Here is a 13,717-nt window from a genome sequence, read left to right on the forward strand (position 1 = left end):
ACTTCAAACGTGCAGTCAATGCTCATCCCGTTAAAGCAGAGATAGAGGACGAGGCTCTCTGAGCTAGGACATGTTTCTATGTGCTATGTATTCCTGCTGTGGAGATGGCGATAATGTGACATTGAGTATAAACTCACACACACGTACAGTTTCTTTACACCGAGCATGCAAAACACATACAGCATGTTCCATATGCACAGGCATATGATCTATTAATGTATCGCATCAGCCCTAATTCAGCAATTTCATCAAAGGCAAACATCTGCAGAAATGGGTTGCATTTCCATCCAAACTGTTTCAGATTCTCCTTAAACCTATTCTAAGTGTTTCATAATGAACATCCCAGGCGTGTCTGTCTGGAAAGCTGGTAATGGAATATTTATAGAATATTTCAGGGAATACTTTTGGGAAACTCTGGTTCTAATAAGCCTCTTTGTTCTACAGAGGCACAATTTCATCTTTCCTAAGTTGCATCTCTCCTTTTGTCTCTTTTTCTGTGTTTCACTCTCTCTGCTATTCTCTCTCTGGTTCTGTCGTTGTGTCTCATTGTAGATACAGTATCTCTCTCTGTGCCTTCATACCTTTCTCTCTGTCTACTTTTTCATCAACCTCAAAACCTGAGCTCAGTCAGAACCTCAATCTGAACCTCATACCTAATGCATTACAGTAGCCATCATATAACAGAAATCCCGCAGAACTCATCTATCCTGCAGGCTTTTCCTTGTTCATTGTAGCAGCATTGAACTGATTATGCATGCTGTAACTCAAAACTGTCTTTAATAACTGTTCCTCATATCATTCTCCGTGCCTTCTGACAGCTGGAAGCAGCTGGAAACTTCCAAATAACTGCCCTTGGGAATTGAACCTCATCCCCACAGCAGTTCACGCTTGCTTGCAGTGCATGCAGTGCAGTGCTGTCGGTGAGAGTTGCAAATTAGTTTTTTGTCTCTTAAACTAGCAGAATAAATGTTTAATGCTCACTATTGCAAGGTTGCATGTTCTTTCAGTAATGCACTGCAGGCTGATCCAACACAACACTGACACAATTTGAGCTCAGTTTCTCACATGAGCTGTAATCTGTACTCCACCCTGACATTTATAAAATGGCGGTTCAGCGTGTGTTTGATGTAAACATGTCCCAGAGCGCATTCCCTGTTAAATGTCGCAAGATGTTTTCGGATAAGCACAAACCACTTGCATGCTTTCAAATCCTCTCTGGACTTCTGTAGAAACCTTCAGGATATCAGGTGTTGAAGAGGTGTGTGTGTGTGTCTGTGTGTGCGTGTATGTGTTCGTGTGTAGGTGTGTCTGTGTGTGTGTGTGTGTGTGTTTGTGTGTGTGGGCCATAAGGGATGGCCCCAGTGGTTGACACTTGTCATTTCACGTGCCTCTGGAACCTGTATTATTAAAACCTTTAGCTACAGGTGTCACCAAATCAACCACATTTGAAAACTGAAGGATTAGAGGAAGCATCCAAAGAAGTGTCCTTTAAAAGTTTTACCTGCGTGTCTCTGTGTGTGTAGGAGAAGGGGGTTGATAACCTTGAGATCGAAGAGGCATTCTTTTGATTTACCCTGTTCTGTTAAAGAAACAGATTAGTGGAAAATATAACAGCCAGCTTTACTTGAATTTACTCAATGATTTACTCAAAGAGACAGATTGGAAAAGAGAGGCCGGGAAGCACTAGGGGTCGAGTGAGAGTGTGAAGAGCAAAGGGGAGAAAGAAAGGCAGACAATGTAGGAGAGAGAGTGACTTTTAGGCAGATAGAGAGGGAAGAGGAGAAGAAAGGGAAGATGTCCCGGAGGCAGAGCGAATAAATGAGTCATCGGACTGGATCTGCTATCAGGTCTATTCTAACAGCGCTACAAGTGAATGGATGCCTTAAAGGTTAGGCATAAAATGATTTCTCATTTTGCTGCGATATCCCCCAAGGTAGACATTAATGCTTTAGTTATGGACTCGACTGTAAAAGCTCCTGAGGCTGCACACGCTGCTTGTCGTCCATAAATATCATCACCTCTCTATATGCACATTGTGATTTCAATGAGGCTGCTTTTATGATGAGGAGCGTATTTTTGTGCAAATAGTCAGTAAAGTTGATGTGATGCTGTGTGTCATTTCTACAGCCAGGTAGTCACCCTGCCTGCAGAGCCAACTCCCCAGGTGCTGCGGATCACAGCTGAGACTGTAGTCCGCTCTGATCGTCCTGATTTCCGCGTGCACACACACACACACTGACCGACGAACACTTGCAAGCAAAGCCATGCATTCATACAAAGTAAAGCAGCCACACACACAAAACAACTTACATGTGTGCCAAGCTTCATTTCTGCTCTGCTGAGTTTGTTCGTGTCACAACTTTGCAGATGTTTCAGCCATGGGGACATGAACACTATTTGCACAAATTCTCTTCCCAGTCATTTGGTTGGAACAGTGGGTTTTGAAATGATAATGAATCTGTGGGCCAGGATCTCCCACATGGCACCATGTCTAGTGAGGAAATGAATAGAATAAGGCAGCCCTGGAAAGCAGCAGAATACGATTTATTTATTTTTTTTTTTATCAAATGTAAAAGTTAAATTCTGGCTGAACCAGATAGGCTCTCTGTGTTTCTAAGAAGAGATTAAATGTGAAAACATGAATTAATCTGAGATTATATTTGCATCGGCAGATTCAACTGATTTACAGTTTAAAGTCCTGCTGTACCAATCAATCTCTTGACTGCACATAATAAAAAGATAAAAAAAATACACTCTTAAATGTAGTGTTGACTCACAGTGACACAGCATTATATGATGCATGCTCGCACACTCCTACACATATGATCTCAGGAGTTGATTGCAGGTGTTAAGAACACCCCCATCTCCCACACACACACACACACACACACACGCACACACGCGCGCAAACACGCGCAAACACGCGCAAACACACTTTTACAGTGGGAGGAAAAGGGTTAAAAATCCCACAGTGTTGTGCACACTCAAAGAGGGAGAGGCAGTGTACAGGTCAGATTCCACAGTAATATAACTACACAGCAGGAAACATTGACCATCCAAACTCAGAGGGGGAACATAACAGTGGTGAATAGACTGTTGGAGATGATGAAGCCAGAGAGTGTGTTGCTGCATCCTCTGGGCACAGCAGCTGCCCCTGTGCCAGAGATGCTGTGTATCTTCGGGACGGGGGACTTAGGGCGCTCTCTGGGCCTGCGTTTGCTTCAGTCTGGCTACAGGGTGGTGTACGGCAGCCGCAGACCTCACAGCTGTGGCCCCTTGCCTCAGGGAGCTCAGGTACTGCACATGGCTTAACATAGCACTTTTAGTCTGTCAAAATGTACAAAAAAGGTGTGTGTGTGTGTGTGTGTGTGTGTGTGCAGCTCAAACATGTTTATGTCTCTCAATGTCCTGATGTATGTGTTGTGTACAGGTGATGAGCCACACAGCAGCAACCCAATCTGCCAGTCTGATCTTCATTTGTGTTCACAGAGAACACTACGCATTCCTGGAGACAATGGCTTCTCATCTTAAAGAAAAGGTGAATCAAGGTTTGATGTTAGAATCAATCAATCAACAATACGGTAATCCTAAGTAGTTACTAAAGGGAAATAATCAGGAAGTAATAATTAATTACAAATAGCAATTTAAAAAAGTAGTTCCTGTTGCTGAATCAAGGAATATCCTCAATGAACTGGAACATATTTCTTAGTTCCTCCAAATCAGGGAATCTACATGTTGGCAATCGACAAGTTGCACCCAGTAACCTCTGAAACAGGTGATAGGTGGGATGTAAAAATAAGTAACCAATGCTGTGTACAGCACATAGCAAGTACTATATTTGTGCCCCCGTGCTTAAACGGAAGGTCATTTAAGATACCTTTTTTCTGAGAAACAGCTCACAGTGATAGACTACTTCTTTTGAGGGGACACAAGATAGTAACTAATACGAACACAGTATAAGAGGCAGTGATACGTTTTTGGTGCTATGATCCGATATATTAGTATGAAGTGAGTCAGTGGTCCTTAAAACATTGACTTTTGAGTAGTTCCACCGAAGAATAACAATTTTCCCACAGACTGTTTCATATGAACACTTTTTAGAGGCATGAAGAGGTTCAAGTGTCCAGGTTTCAACAAGAAACCAGCAATGACTAGTCAGAAAAATGTAGTGGGCGTATGTTTTCCCTCTAAATCATTTTGAGACCCCTCAAGATGGTCTTGTGATCCCTCGGAGGGGGATGAAGTAAATGATGAGCGTTCAGATTCACAGAAACTAACATTGTATTTGTTCTCAAGTAATTCACCATTAGCCACAATATAATCCATGATTCAGAGTTAGTGAAACATATTAGCTATTAATGCCCATTTCATTCACAATTTATTCTTTACATATATCTCAGCAACTGTTCTCGACTTTGTGTACAGTGTTGTAACATACATTAGCCTCTAAGTGTTAGGGCCGTTACTCTTTGATCATCATACCATTTGTGAACTGATTTCCCTGTAGCACAAGCTTTTTATTATTTTTACTTCAGTTGTGCTACTGGGTTCACTTCTCATTATGATACCCAATATATCGTGTAGGCAGAATGAAGAGGTCAAGGGCAAAGAATGTAGCTCAAGCAACATCTTTTTCAGCACTACAAAACTTTATAAGTAGCCATATCACAGCCACATATACACATGATAATTTCAAGAGAGAGGCACCTCACATGCCACATGTGCAAGGTACAGTGAGTAGGGTGGCCGTGCTACTGCTATTTATAAGCACACCTTGTCAACTGATACCAATGCCAATATCAACATTGTCTGTCAATTGCATGATAATCATACAAGCTATTCAAATTGATGTTTTCATTTTAAACATAAATGTGGAAACAAAAAATGAGTGATGGCCTGCCATGCATAAACATACCTGTTCTCTTGCATAAAATAATGGACAGACTCATGTTTGGGGAAAAAAACAAAATTATTATTTTTTTTTTAATTGTCTAATCAACCAAAAATTTCGCGGACCGCCTGTTGAAGACCTCTGCTGTAAAGCAATACCGCTGACACGACTTAATCAGCATTTTTTTCTTTTTGTAATCAGCTCAGCTCTGTTCACACCTTTATCATACTTGCTGGATAGCTCAACATGCTCCCTTTATTGTAATAGGAATATGTATGAGACAAGATAAGAGTTAATTGAATTGATTGAAAAAAAATGTCTTTTGTCTTCTGTACTCTGTTGATGCTGATGGGTTGATTACAAGGTGCTGGTGGACCTCAGTAACAACCTGAAGAAAAACTTGTACCCAGAAGCCAATGCCGCCTACCTGCAGAGGTAACAGACTCCTGTGAAAGCGAAGAAAAGAAACAAAGGATGTCTCAATGCTAAAGACACTGTGCATGTAAAAGCTTCCATCCTCATGAAAATAATGTTTTATAAATGGAGCTAACTTTTCTGCAGATAAATATAGGTTTAATGTCAACAATCATTTTGCAACAGTAGGTTCCACTTTTCTTTCAAATATTGGCAGTCCTTTTTGGGAAAGTGCTCCTAAAAACCACTTAGAGCATGAGACATCAAAACTCTCAACTGAATCCAAAAGAAATGAAGAGAAATGAAGAGAAATTGCGGGGTCGCAGCTCCCTTGGCAGGACGGCCTGCTGTGTGTCTATTCATTTGAAGTGGAAACATTGATTCTCACCATTTTCAGGCCCTTCTTTTCCTGTTTGTGTATTTGTAGATAGAAACAATAGCAGCTAAAGTCCTTGCTGTGTGTTCCACAGACTGGTCCCTGGAGCTGCTGTGGTGAAAGGGCTTAACACGCTGTCTGCCTGGGCCTTGCAGAATGGACTTCTGGCAGGAAAACAGGTGAGAGAGGAGGGGAAGTGAGGAATCTGTTTAAAGACAGCAGTGGAATCAGGGCGAAAAAGCCAGGACACTCCCGAGCCTTAAGGAAGGCTTTGGTTGACTAAAGATACAAAGAGCAGTTACAGAGATTACCAACTTGATCTTTTTATGATGCGATGCATGTTTAACTTCTCACCTGGCAACAATAACTATTTTCAACATTTCCTGGAACACATCAGAAATATCTTAGGAGGTGAATGCTTTACCAAAAAACACACAAAATTTAGGAGGGGAATTGATTTCATTTTTGTTGATGCAGATGATTGATTTTGCCGTCTTTCCAGAACAATGCAAGAGAAAATGAGGACAGTGCTTGTATGAACACACAAACAAACAAACAAACAAACACACTTAATGATGTTACAGAGTAGAAAGACCATTGTTTATAGCAGCTTCCATTTCACAGCTACAAAGAGAAACACAAACATGCTGAAACCTCTGGAGACCAAACCTGAATCTGCCTTGAATCCTCTTCAACACACAAACAAACAAACACACACACACACACACACACACACACACACACACACACACACACACCACTGCAGTGCTCTATTTTCTTTGAAAACAGGTAGCTGTGAGAGAACAGGAGTGACTGAATGTCTGTCTTTATCAGTGCATGTGTAGGTGCAATGTATATCCACACACACATGCTTGTAAGTGTGCGCTATTTGTTGTCCAGCAATTTGATTAGATCCACAGCGGGGCTGTGCCTCTGTCACATTTACATTCAGATGAAGATTTAGTCTGTCGGCCATCCCCTGCTGTTACTGGTGCAGTAATGTAGGGAGACATGGCTGGCTGCCCGGTCCACTTATACACACACCTGGGGGAAGACTGCTCAATCCCACTGACTCCACTATATGCCTGTCAAACTGCTCTCTCTCTCCCTCTCTCTCCCTCTCTCCCTTTGTAGAATACGCCCCCCCCCCCCCCACACTTTACGAACAAGTTAATCGTCTTATCACAGAGCTGTGAGTGTGGTAATAACCTTCAGCATGGTGAAGATCTAGAAATAGGATTACATATTGAGCAGTGTATATATATATATATATATATATATATATATATATATATATATAGTATGCATGTGTCTTTGCATAGTCATACACTTGCAGGGGCTTCATCTCAAAATGACTGAAACAGCACAGCGGAGATCAACAAAAGAAGGTTAATTACAGACACTGTAGATACACGGTGCAGTCATGCGCTATATACTCCAAACAGGGCTGGTGAGTCACCTAACAATAATCTTAGAGTGATTATTAGCAACTAAAAAACAAAAGCTGAGCAGAATGCAGCAAGACAATAATATTTCTATTTTTGTTGTTATTCTGAGGCATTAGTTGTTGTGTGGGTGAGGGGGGACGTATTAAGGGAAAGCGATATACTGTATACTGTATATATATATATAGTAAATCACCAACCTTTTTCTTTAAACAGCCGCAGCACATTTTGAGATTTACCCACACCTCCATGCTACAGGTGTACCTGTGTGGGAACAGTGCAGAAGCAAAGCAGGCAGTAGCAGAGATGTCCACTAAGCTCGGCCTCACTGTTCTGGATAAAGGGTCTCTGTCAGCAGCCAGAGAGCTGGAGGACTTCCCCCTGCAGCTTTTCCCAGAGTGGAGGCTCCCGCTACATGTGGCCGTTGGCCTCATCGCCTTCTTCTTCTTCTATCTGCTCATTAGAGATGTCATCTACGCTTATGTTGAACAGGGGAAAGACATCTCCTATAGAATTACAGTGGCCCTGGGCAATAAGGTAAAGATTTGCCCCCGTCTGGTTAAATGTTCTGTAGATGGTATTTTGTGTTCCCCTTTAAAGGATGTGTTCTGTTCATTCGTCATCTTTCAGGTGTTTCCTATTGTGTCTCTCATCATGTTGTCTCTGTGTTACCTGCCTGGTGTCATAGCTGCCTTCCTTCAGCTCTACAGAGGTACCAAGTACAGGTCAGACATCAAACCATCACAAAAATCTCCACTACCTGTGCAATTTATTGTAAAAAAAAAAAGGTGTTTAATTTTTTAAGGCTTAGCTCAGTTTTGCATGTTCCAGACGCTTCCCTGATTGGCTGGACTGCTGGATGCTGTGTAGGAAGCAGATGGGTCTGATTGCACTGGCCCTTGCTTTTCTCCATGCCATCTATACATTTGTCACTCCTACTCGCTATTCTGTCAGACACAAACTCATCTCGCTTGTGGTGGATGAGGTACGGGGCATGCTGGGTCAAACCTCGTAGTGTTTCTACAATCCTGAACATAGAGAAGTATAACATGAAGCTAACCTTACTTACAGTACTGTCTCTCTGTCTCCCTCAGATGAAGAACAATAAAACCACCCCGTTTTACTTTGATAACACGGAGGCATGGGGCCAAGACTCATTCTATGTGCTGGGAATCCTGGGCTTCTTTCTTTATGTCCTGCTAGGACTAACATCCCTGCCCTCGGTGGGAGGCTCTCTCAGCTGGAGAGAGTTCAACTTCATTCAGGTCAGTTGGAAACATACAGTCCTTTATGTGCATGTGATTGTGTTGGAGTCTGGGTGGGTGTGCTTGCGTTCACCTTAAGACCTCAGATGTTATGTCAGTCATGTGCTTACTACCAGTAAAAAACTTATTTCAGGGCTGTGATAATCTATATTTGGAGTTTCCAAGATTTCACCAGAGTTATTAAAGTGTTGTATAAGCAATATGTCACTGGCAGTCTTATCCCCGAAGGCTAGTTAACTAACTGCCTAACACAGGCTGACTTTAGCCCAGGATCTTAAATGTTAAGTTATTCATTAAATAGAATTATGATACCTGGTATAATCCTCAGGGAGGAGATTGTTAATACAGGTCACAGGTCCATTTGTGTAAAGGTCAGGTCCATAGATAGACCTCAGATAGGGAATACGACTCAGAGGTCTAGGTCAAGATGATTCTTATGATCTGGTGAGAGAAATTGTGAAAAACATTTAATAACTGGTATCAATTTACATAAAATGTTTTTCTTTTCAGGGGTTGTCAACCAAGGAATGTAAATTAATGAATGTCAATGCTCACAGCAGAGGGATTTGCTGTTGTAAATGGGTTGGACAAGATGCTCGATTATTATTATAGGGGCACCGTTCATTACTGCACTTCATTAATATGAACGTTTCCTTATTGTGCTGTTTACTCCAAGTCACTGTGGATGAGAACATCAACAGCCAAATGCTAAACATGTAAATGAAAGCACATTATCCAAGTAATTAACAATAACGGAGCCTCAAAGGCCACTAGTGCTACAAAACCAATTACTCTGGATTTATATTAAATTCATATTTTTCAGAAACATACCACAGAAATGTTGGTGTGTGTGACAGGTTCATATTCATAAAATCAGCTGTACTGTTGTTTCAATTGAACCAAAACAAATTTAATTTTGAACATTTTTTTTTTATCATGCAATGTGTGTTATTTGTCTATAAAATGCTTAGAGGAATAGTGTAATCTTTCAGAAAAAAATGCTCATTTACTAATTTGCCAAGAGTTATATGTGTGTCCGCTAAATATGAATAACACCAGCAGTCGGTTAGTTTAGCTTAGCGTAAAGACTAACCCACTAGCTAACTTGGATCTGTGCAACAGTCACATATTCCTTCCACAAGCGTCTCTAAAGCTCATGGTGTATCTCACTTGTCTGTAGCAAAACCAAAGAGTATGAGGTTATGTGCTGGAATATCTCTTCTCCGAGCGTGGTAACCTTCTGAGATAAAACGCATAATTTAGTGAGCTTTAGAGGTGCTGGTAAGTTGATTTTGTTAGCTTTGGAGAGAGACAGGCATCTGTTTCCTTTGTGCTAACCTAAGCCAACCAGCTGCTGGCCATGACTATATATTTGCTGTGCAGACATGAGAGCGGTAACTGAATAAGCGTGTTTCCTAAAATATCTCACTACTCTTTTAACATTTCCATTCCATGTGATTTTTTTCCCAGTCTAAGCTGGGCCACCTGACCCTGATCATATGCACAACGCATGGCTACATTTACGGCTGGAACAAATTCCTTCAACCCTCTACCTACAAATGGTACACTCCTCCTGGCTACATGCTCTGTCTGATTGTGCCTTCTGTGGTGCTGGTGCTGAAGGCACTGGTCCTCCTCCCCTGCGTGGATCGAACCCTAACCCGCATTCGACAAGGCTGGGAGAGGACACAGCCGGACGAGGAGATGGTTAAGGCCACCAACCTGTGAACTCTGACCTCTGAAGTCATCTGAGATGCTGGTTATTGAACGTCTATGTCAGTTGTTATTTGAGGTTAAAATAAGTCCTAAACTGGTCATAACTACAGTATACATTTCAAATAGTATAAGAATACTGATGATCATATATTAAAAAAAAAACTTCACAACTTAACTTAATCATTTTCTCAAATGTACTGTTTGGGTGGGGGAAGTCTCTTATTATTCAGGTTGGTATGTGGAATGAGTAATAGCAAAACATATCCAAAGATAATTTCTTCCATGCTGGTGCATGATTGTGTCCTTTGATCAGTCGGTAATGCCTCCTCTCAATTGTTCAAAAGCCAAACAAAACAAAAAAGTATAGTGTATTTCAGCCAAATGAACAGGGTTCTCTGGATTTAAATGTTTTTAATGTCTATTTTCTTTGAGCTTTGAAAAAAAACAACTGATTTCATGTTTGTGCTGTATCTTTATCACAGAATGTGGAGAAAAATAGATTGATATCCCCCGCTGACCCATTGTTTTGATAAACGTAGGCAACAGTTTCTGCTTTCCTCTCTCCCCTCCCTTCAAGTTGTGCGATATCCCTGAGGTTGCTTTCTTTTCAGGATGTTATTGATCTCCCTGTTTTCTAACACAAATACCTTGCTTCCCAAACCTGCTTTCCTCTTAAGGGCATGCAAGTGTGCACAATTACACACTATGCTTGCACATATACACTGTGAAGGAGAGTAAGGTTAAGCTAATTATATTACCACATGCAGACTCAACACACACGCGCACACAGATGTACCCATACAAGTGCCAACACCACAGTGGATAACAGATTTGGAAGCCAAAAGCAGACTCAGGAGGAAGAACATGTGTCTGTTACAGATCTAAAACAGGGTAACAGAGGGCTAAAGCAGGTAGATCATCAGGCCATGTACAAGGAGGCAGAGCAGAATGTAGGTTGCATAACATAGACAGTTTGTCAATGGCAGGTGACTTGATCAGCAGATGAGCGGAGGTGGCAAAGTCAATAGTGTCGGCTGGTGGTGCGGAATGGCAGGTGTGGAACAACAAGATATGTTAGTATGTACAACACTAATCAGATGATCCAAAGTCAGTGGAGGGAAGAGAGGAGGATGGAGCAGCTGTCTCCATGACAGTCTTGTGCTACAAGAGAAATATTCGGTGCCTTTTTTGCCCAAAGCAGAACATTTAGTCAGAGGCATCCTGTTATCTAGCATCTAACAGCATTATCTGCAAACACAATCTGCCATCCCTTACACATTCTCACACTTTATTGTTCTCCTATTACAAGAGAACTGCTGTTGGTTTTAGCTGATATCCTGCTGTTTGTCACTTTGTCAAGCCCCTCGGCGTCTGATACCATCGCACAAGGCACCCTTTATGAGACACATCGGGCTTTCACGTAGGTACAATGTAAATCCATCCGTCTCATTATTAGACGCTCAGAGAAAATGCTCAGGGAGTCTGATGACGTAGTACGCTCTCATACGGCGGTTAAAGCTGATAATGCTGTCCTGACCAACAGCGTCATTGCCGAAGTTTAGCACCCACCCTCTGGTTCCTCTGTCAGTTTCTCTGTCAGCACTTTCGGCGTTGTTAGCACTGTCTGCTGTAAGCCTCCATCTCACCCTTGCCATGTTGAGAGCTGTTGAGAGGCGAAACGGCAAGAATGTGTTAGAAACCTATGTTGCCATCCTTGAGGTTCAATTCTACAAAGGCAAAAATAAACTGCTGAAATTGTGGGTGAAGACACACACCATGGAAAATTCACCCAGGATTAATCTGTGACATGTACACTTGGATGTTAAATTAAAGGGATATAATAAAATGTGCTATGCCAAAGGTTGCACATAGCTTGAGTAACAACATGATCTTGACATTAAATTACTTGGAACTTGCTGTAAAGTTGTGTTTTTTTGTGTGAAGTTGTAAAAATGATCTTTAAAAAATTCTGACAAATCAAGATATATGTTAATCATGCCCAGGTCTTTTGCTTAGTTGTATGAAATTGCATATCTTGATTACTATCTTACATTATATCAATACAACTTTTTGTGAAGCTGTTAACATATCTCAATAGATTTGGTTTTGTCTTGTCACAGTGGTGTTCAGAAAGATCCATGGCTGTGTAGACATTCAACACCTAAAAAAGTGTCTGTTACTTATGAACAGTCATAAAACCTAAATACACAGTTTTAAAAAGGAAGAATTGTTATACTCTTTCCCCAAATCTATTTATTCCATTGTTAAAACAATTTTTAATACATTGTTTGCCTTCTGTGAACTCTGAATTGTGAGTTCTCCATGTTCAAAGAAAATGTGAGACATGTTAACTGAAATAGATTAAATAAAGGTCTTAACCTCTTTGGCAAATCTTACTGGTTTTCACTACAGATAAGAAGGCCCAACTCTGAAACACCTCAGGATTGCATTGAAGACTGTATAACTCAGCACAGCATGGGGCACATGCACCGTGGACCAGGACATCAACGGGGCAAATGGCATCCCGAGTGAGTGTCCCTCATGATCCGGTGAATTAAACTTTTACAATATTGCAAACCCTCAATCTCTCAGTCTGTTGAGGTAAAAGTTGCCCTCCATTACATCAGCGAGCAGCTAGCATACCACAAGAGTCTTTTTCTGAGTTCTCACACAGCACATAATGCTTAATTGATTCAGCAGGAATGTCAAAGAGAGGCGTTTAAGGTGAGTCGTGTTACTGCTTCAGCTCCTATCCTGCAGCCTAATTTATTGTGGAAGTCCCTGGATGTTTGCAAGACACCTGCAGCATCACTAGTGCCATATAATTTGAGCAATGCAATTCATTCAGAGAAGAAAATGTGGTCAAGCAAATGAGGACATTATGAAGAAAGACTGGTTCATCTTGCTAATAAATAGAACAATAAATCACACATCTTGATGACTGATAAGACACCACCTACCCAGTTAATCAAACCTGCAGACATGGGCTTACTTGTATCTTGTTCCACACTTCACAGCAGCATGCAGTGAGAAAGCAGAACAGATCAGCTCAAAACACATTCAGTAATAGAGCTCTCTTAAAGAGCTTATGGTTGTTGTAGATTCTATGTCTGATATATTATTCACATTTTATTTGCTGTGTTGAGTGTTGAGTTTTGCTAAGTGTACATCAGTAGTTCAGCTACAGCAAGTTTATGGTCTCAGTTATACTGAGCATTCATGAAAGAGACCCTTTGATATATAAAACATGTTTAGGAGAAAGAACGACAATGAGTTGGAATTATGAAATGTAAATATACAGTAGTCACAAGCCACTACTCTTAAGATCCAGGCACTGACTTCACTCCTCACATCGGTTCTGATACAAACCATTAAATCATAAAGCATCAACTGACAAAGATACAAATTTGTAGAAAATGTAATTCCATTTTCAAAATGTTATATCATTCATGCATGTAAAATAAGTACCCCACCCCTATCCCCGGGGGAAATGATTCCCTTTGCAGATGCTGATGCAGCAACCCAAGCAGTATCGTGTCTTCACGGGCTGACATCGTTATTGCCCATAGGACAAAGAAGACAGACATAACCTAGTAAGTCAAGCTGTTGT

The 13,717-nt window shown here is 41.1% G+C and overlaps 1 protein-coding gene across 1 annotated transcript; it reads left to right on the forward strand.

The window, feature by feature from the left end:
• The first annotated feature begins 3,067 nt into the window (after positions 1–3,067).
• On the forward strand, positions 3,068–12,014 carry LOC116386340 (metalloreductase STEAP4-like). Its single transcript, XM_031852445.1, has 9 exons — positions 3,068–3,294; positions 3,431–3,538; positions 5,256–5,326; positions 5,776–5,860; positions 7,385–7,663; positions 7,757–7,851; positions 7,958–8,111; positions 8,221–8,391; positions 9,862–12,014. The coding sequence occupies exons 1-9, from the start codon at positions 3,103–3,105 to the stop codon at positions 10,117–10,119; spliced, it is 1,413 nt and encodes a 470-aa protein (XP_031708305.1). The 5' UTR covers positions 3,068–3,102; the 3' UTR covers positions 10,120–12,014.
• The last annotated feature ends 1,703 nt before the right edge of the window (positions 12,015–13,717 follow it).

The sequence above is a fragment of the Anarrhichthys ocellatus genome, unplaced genomic scaffold, assembly GCF_004355925.1.
Source record: "Anarrhichthys ocellatus isolate YVR2014 unplaced genomic scaffold, GSC_Weel_1.0 scaffold13, whole genome shotgun sequence".
Lineage (NCBI taxonomy): Eukaryota > Metazoa > Chordata > Actinopteri > Perciformes > Anarhichadidae > Anarrhichthys > Anarrhichthys ocellatus.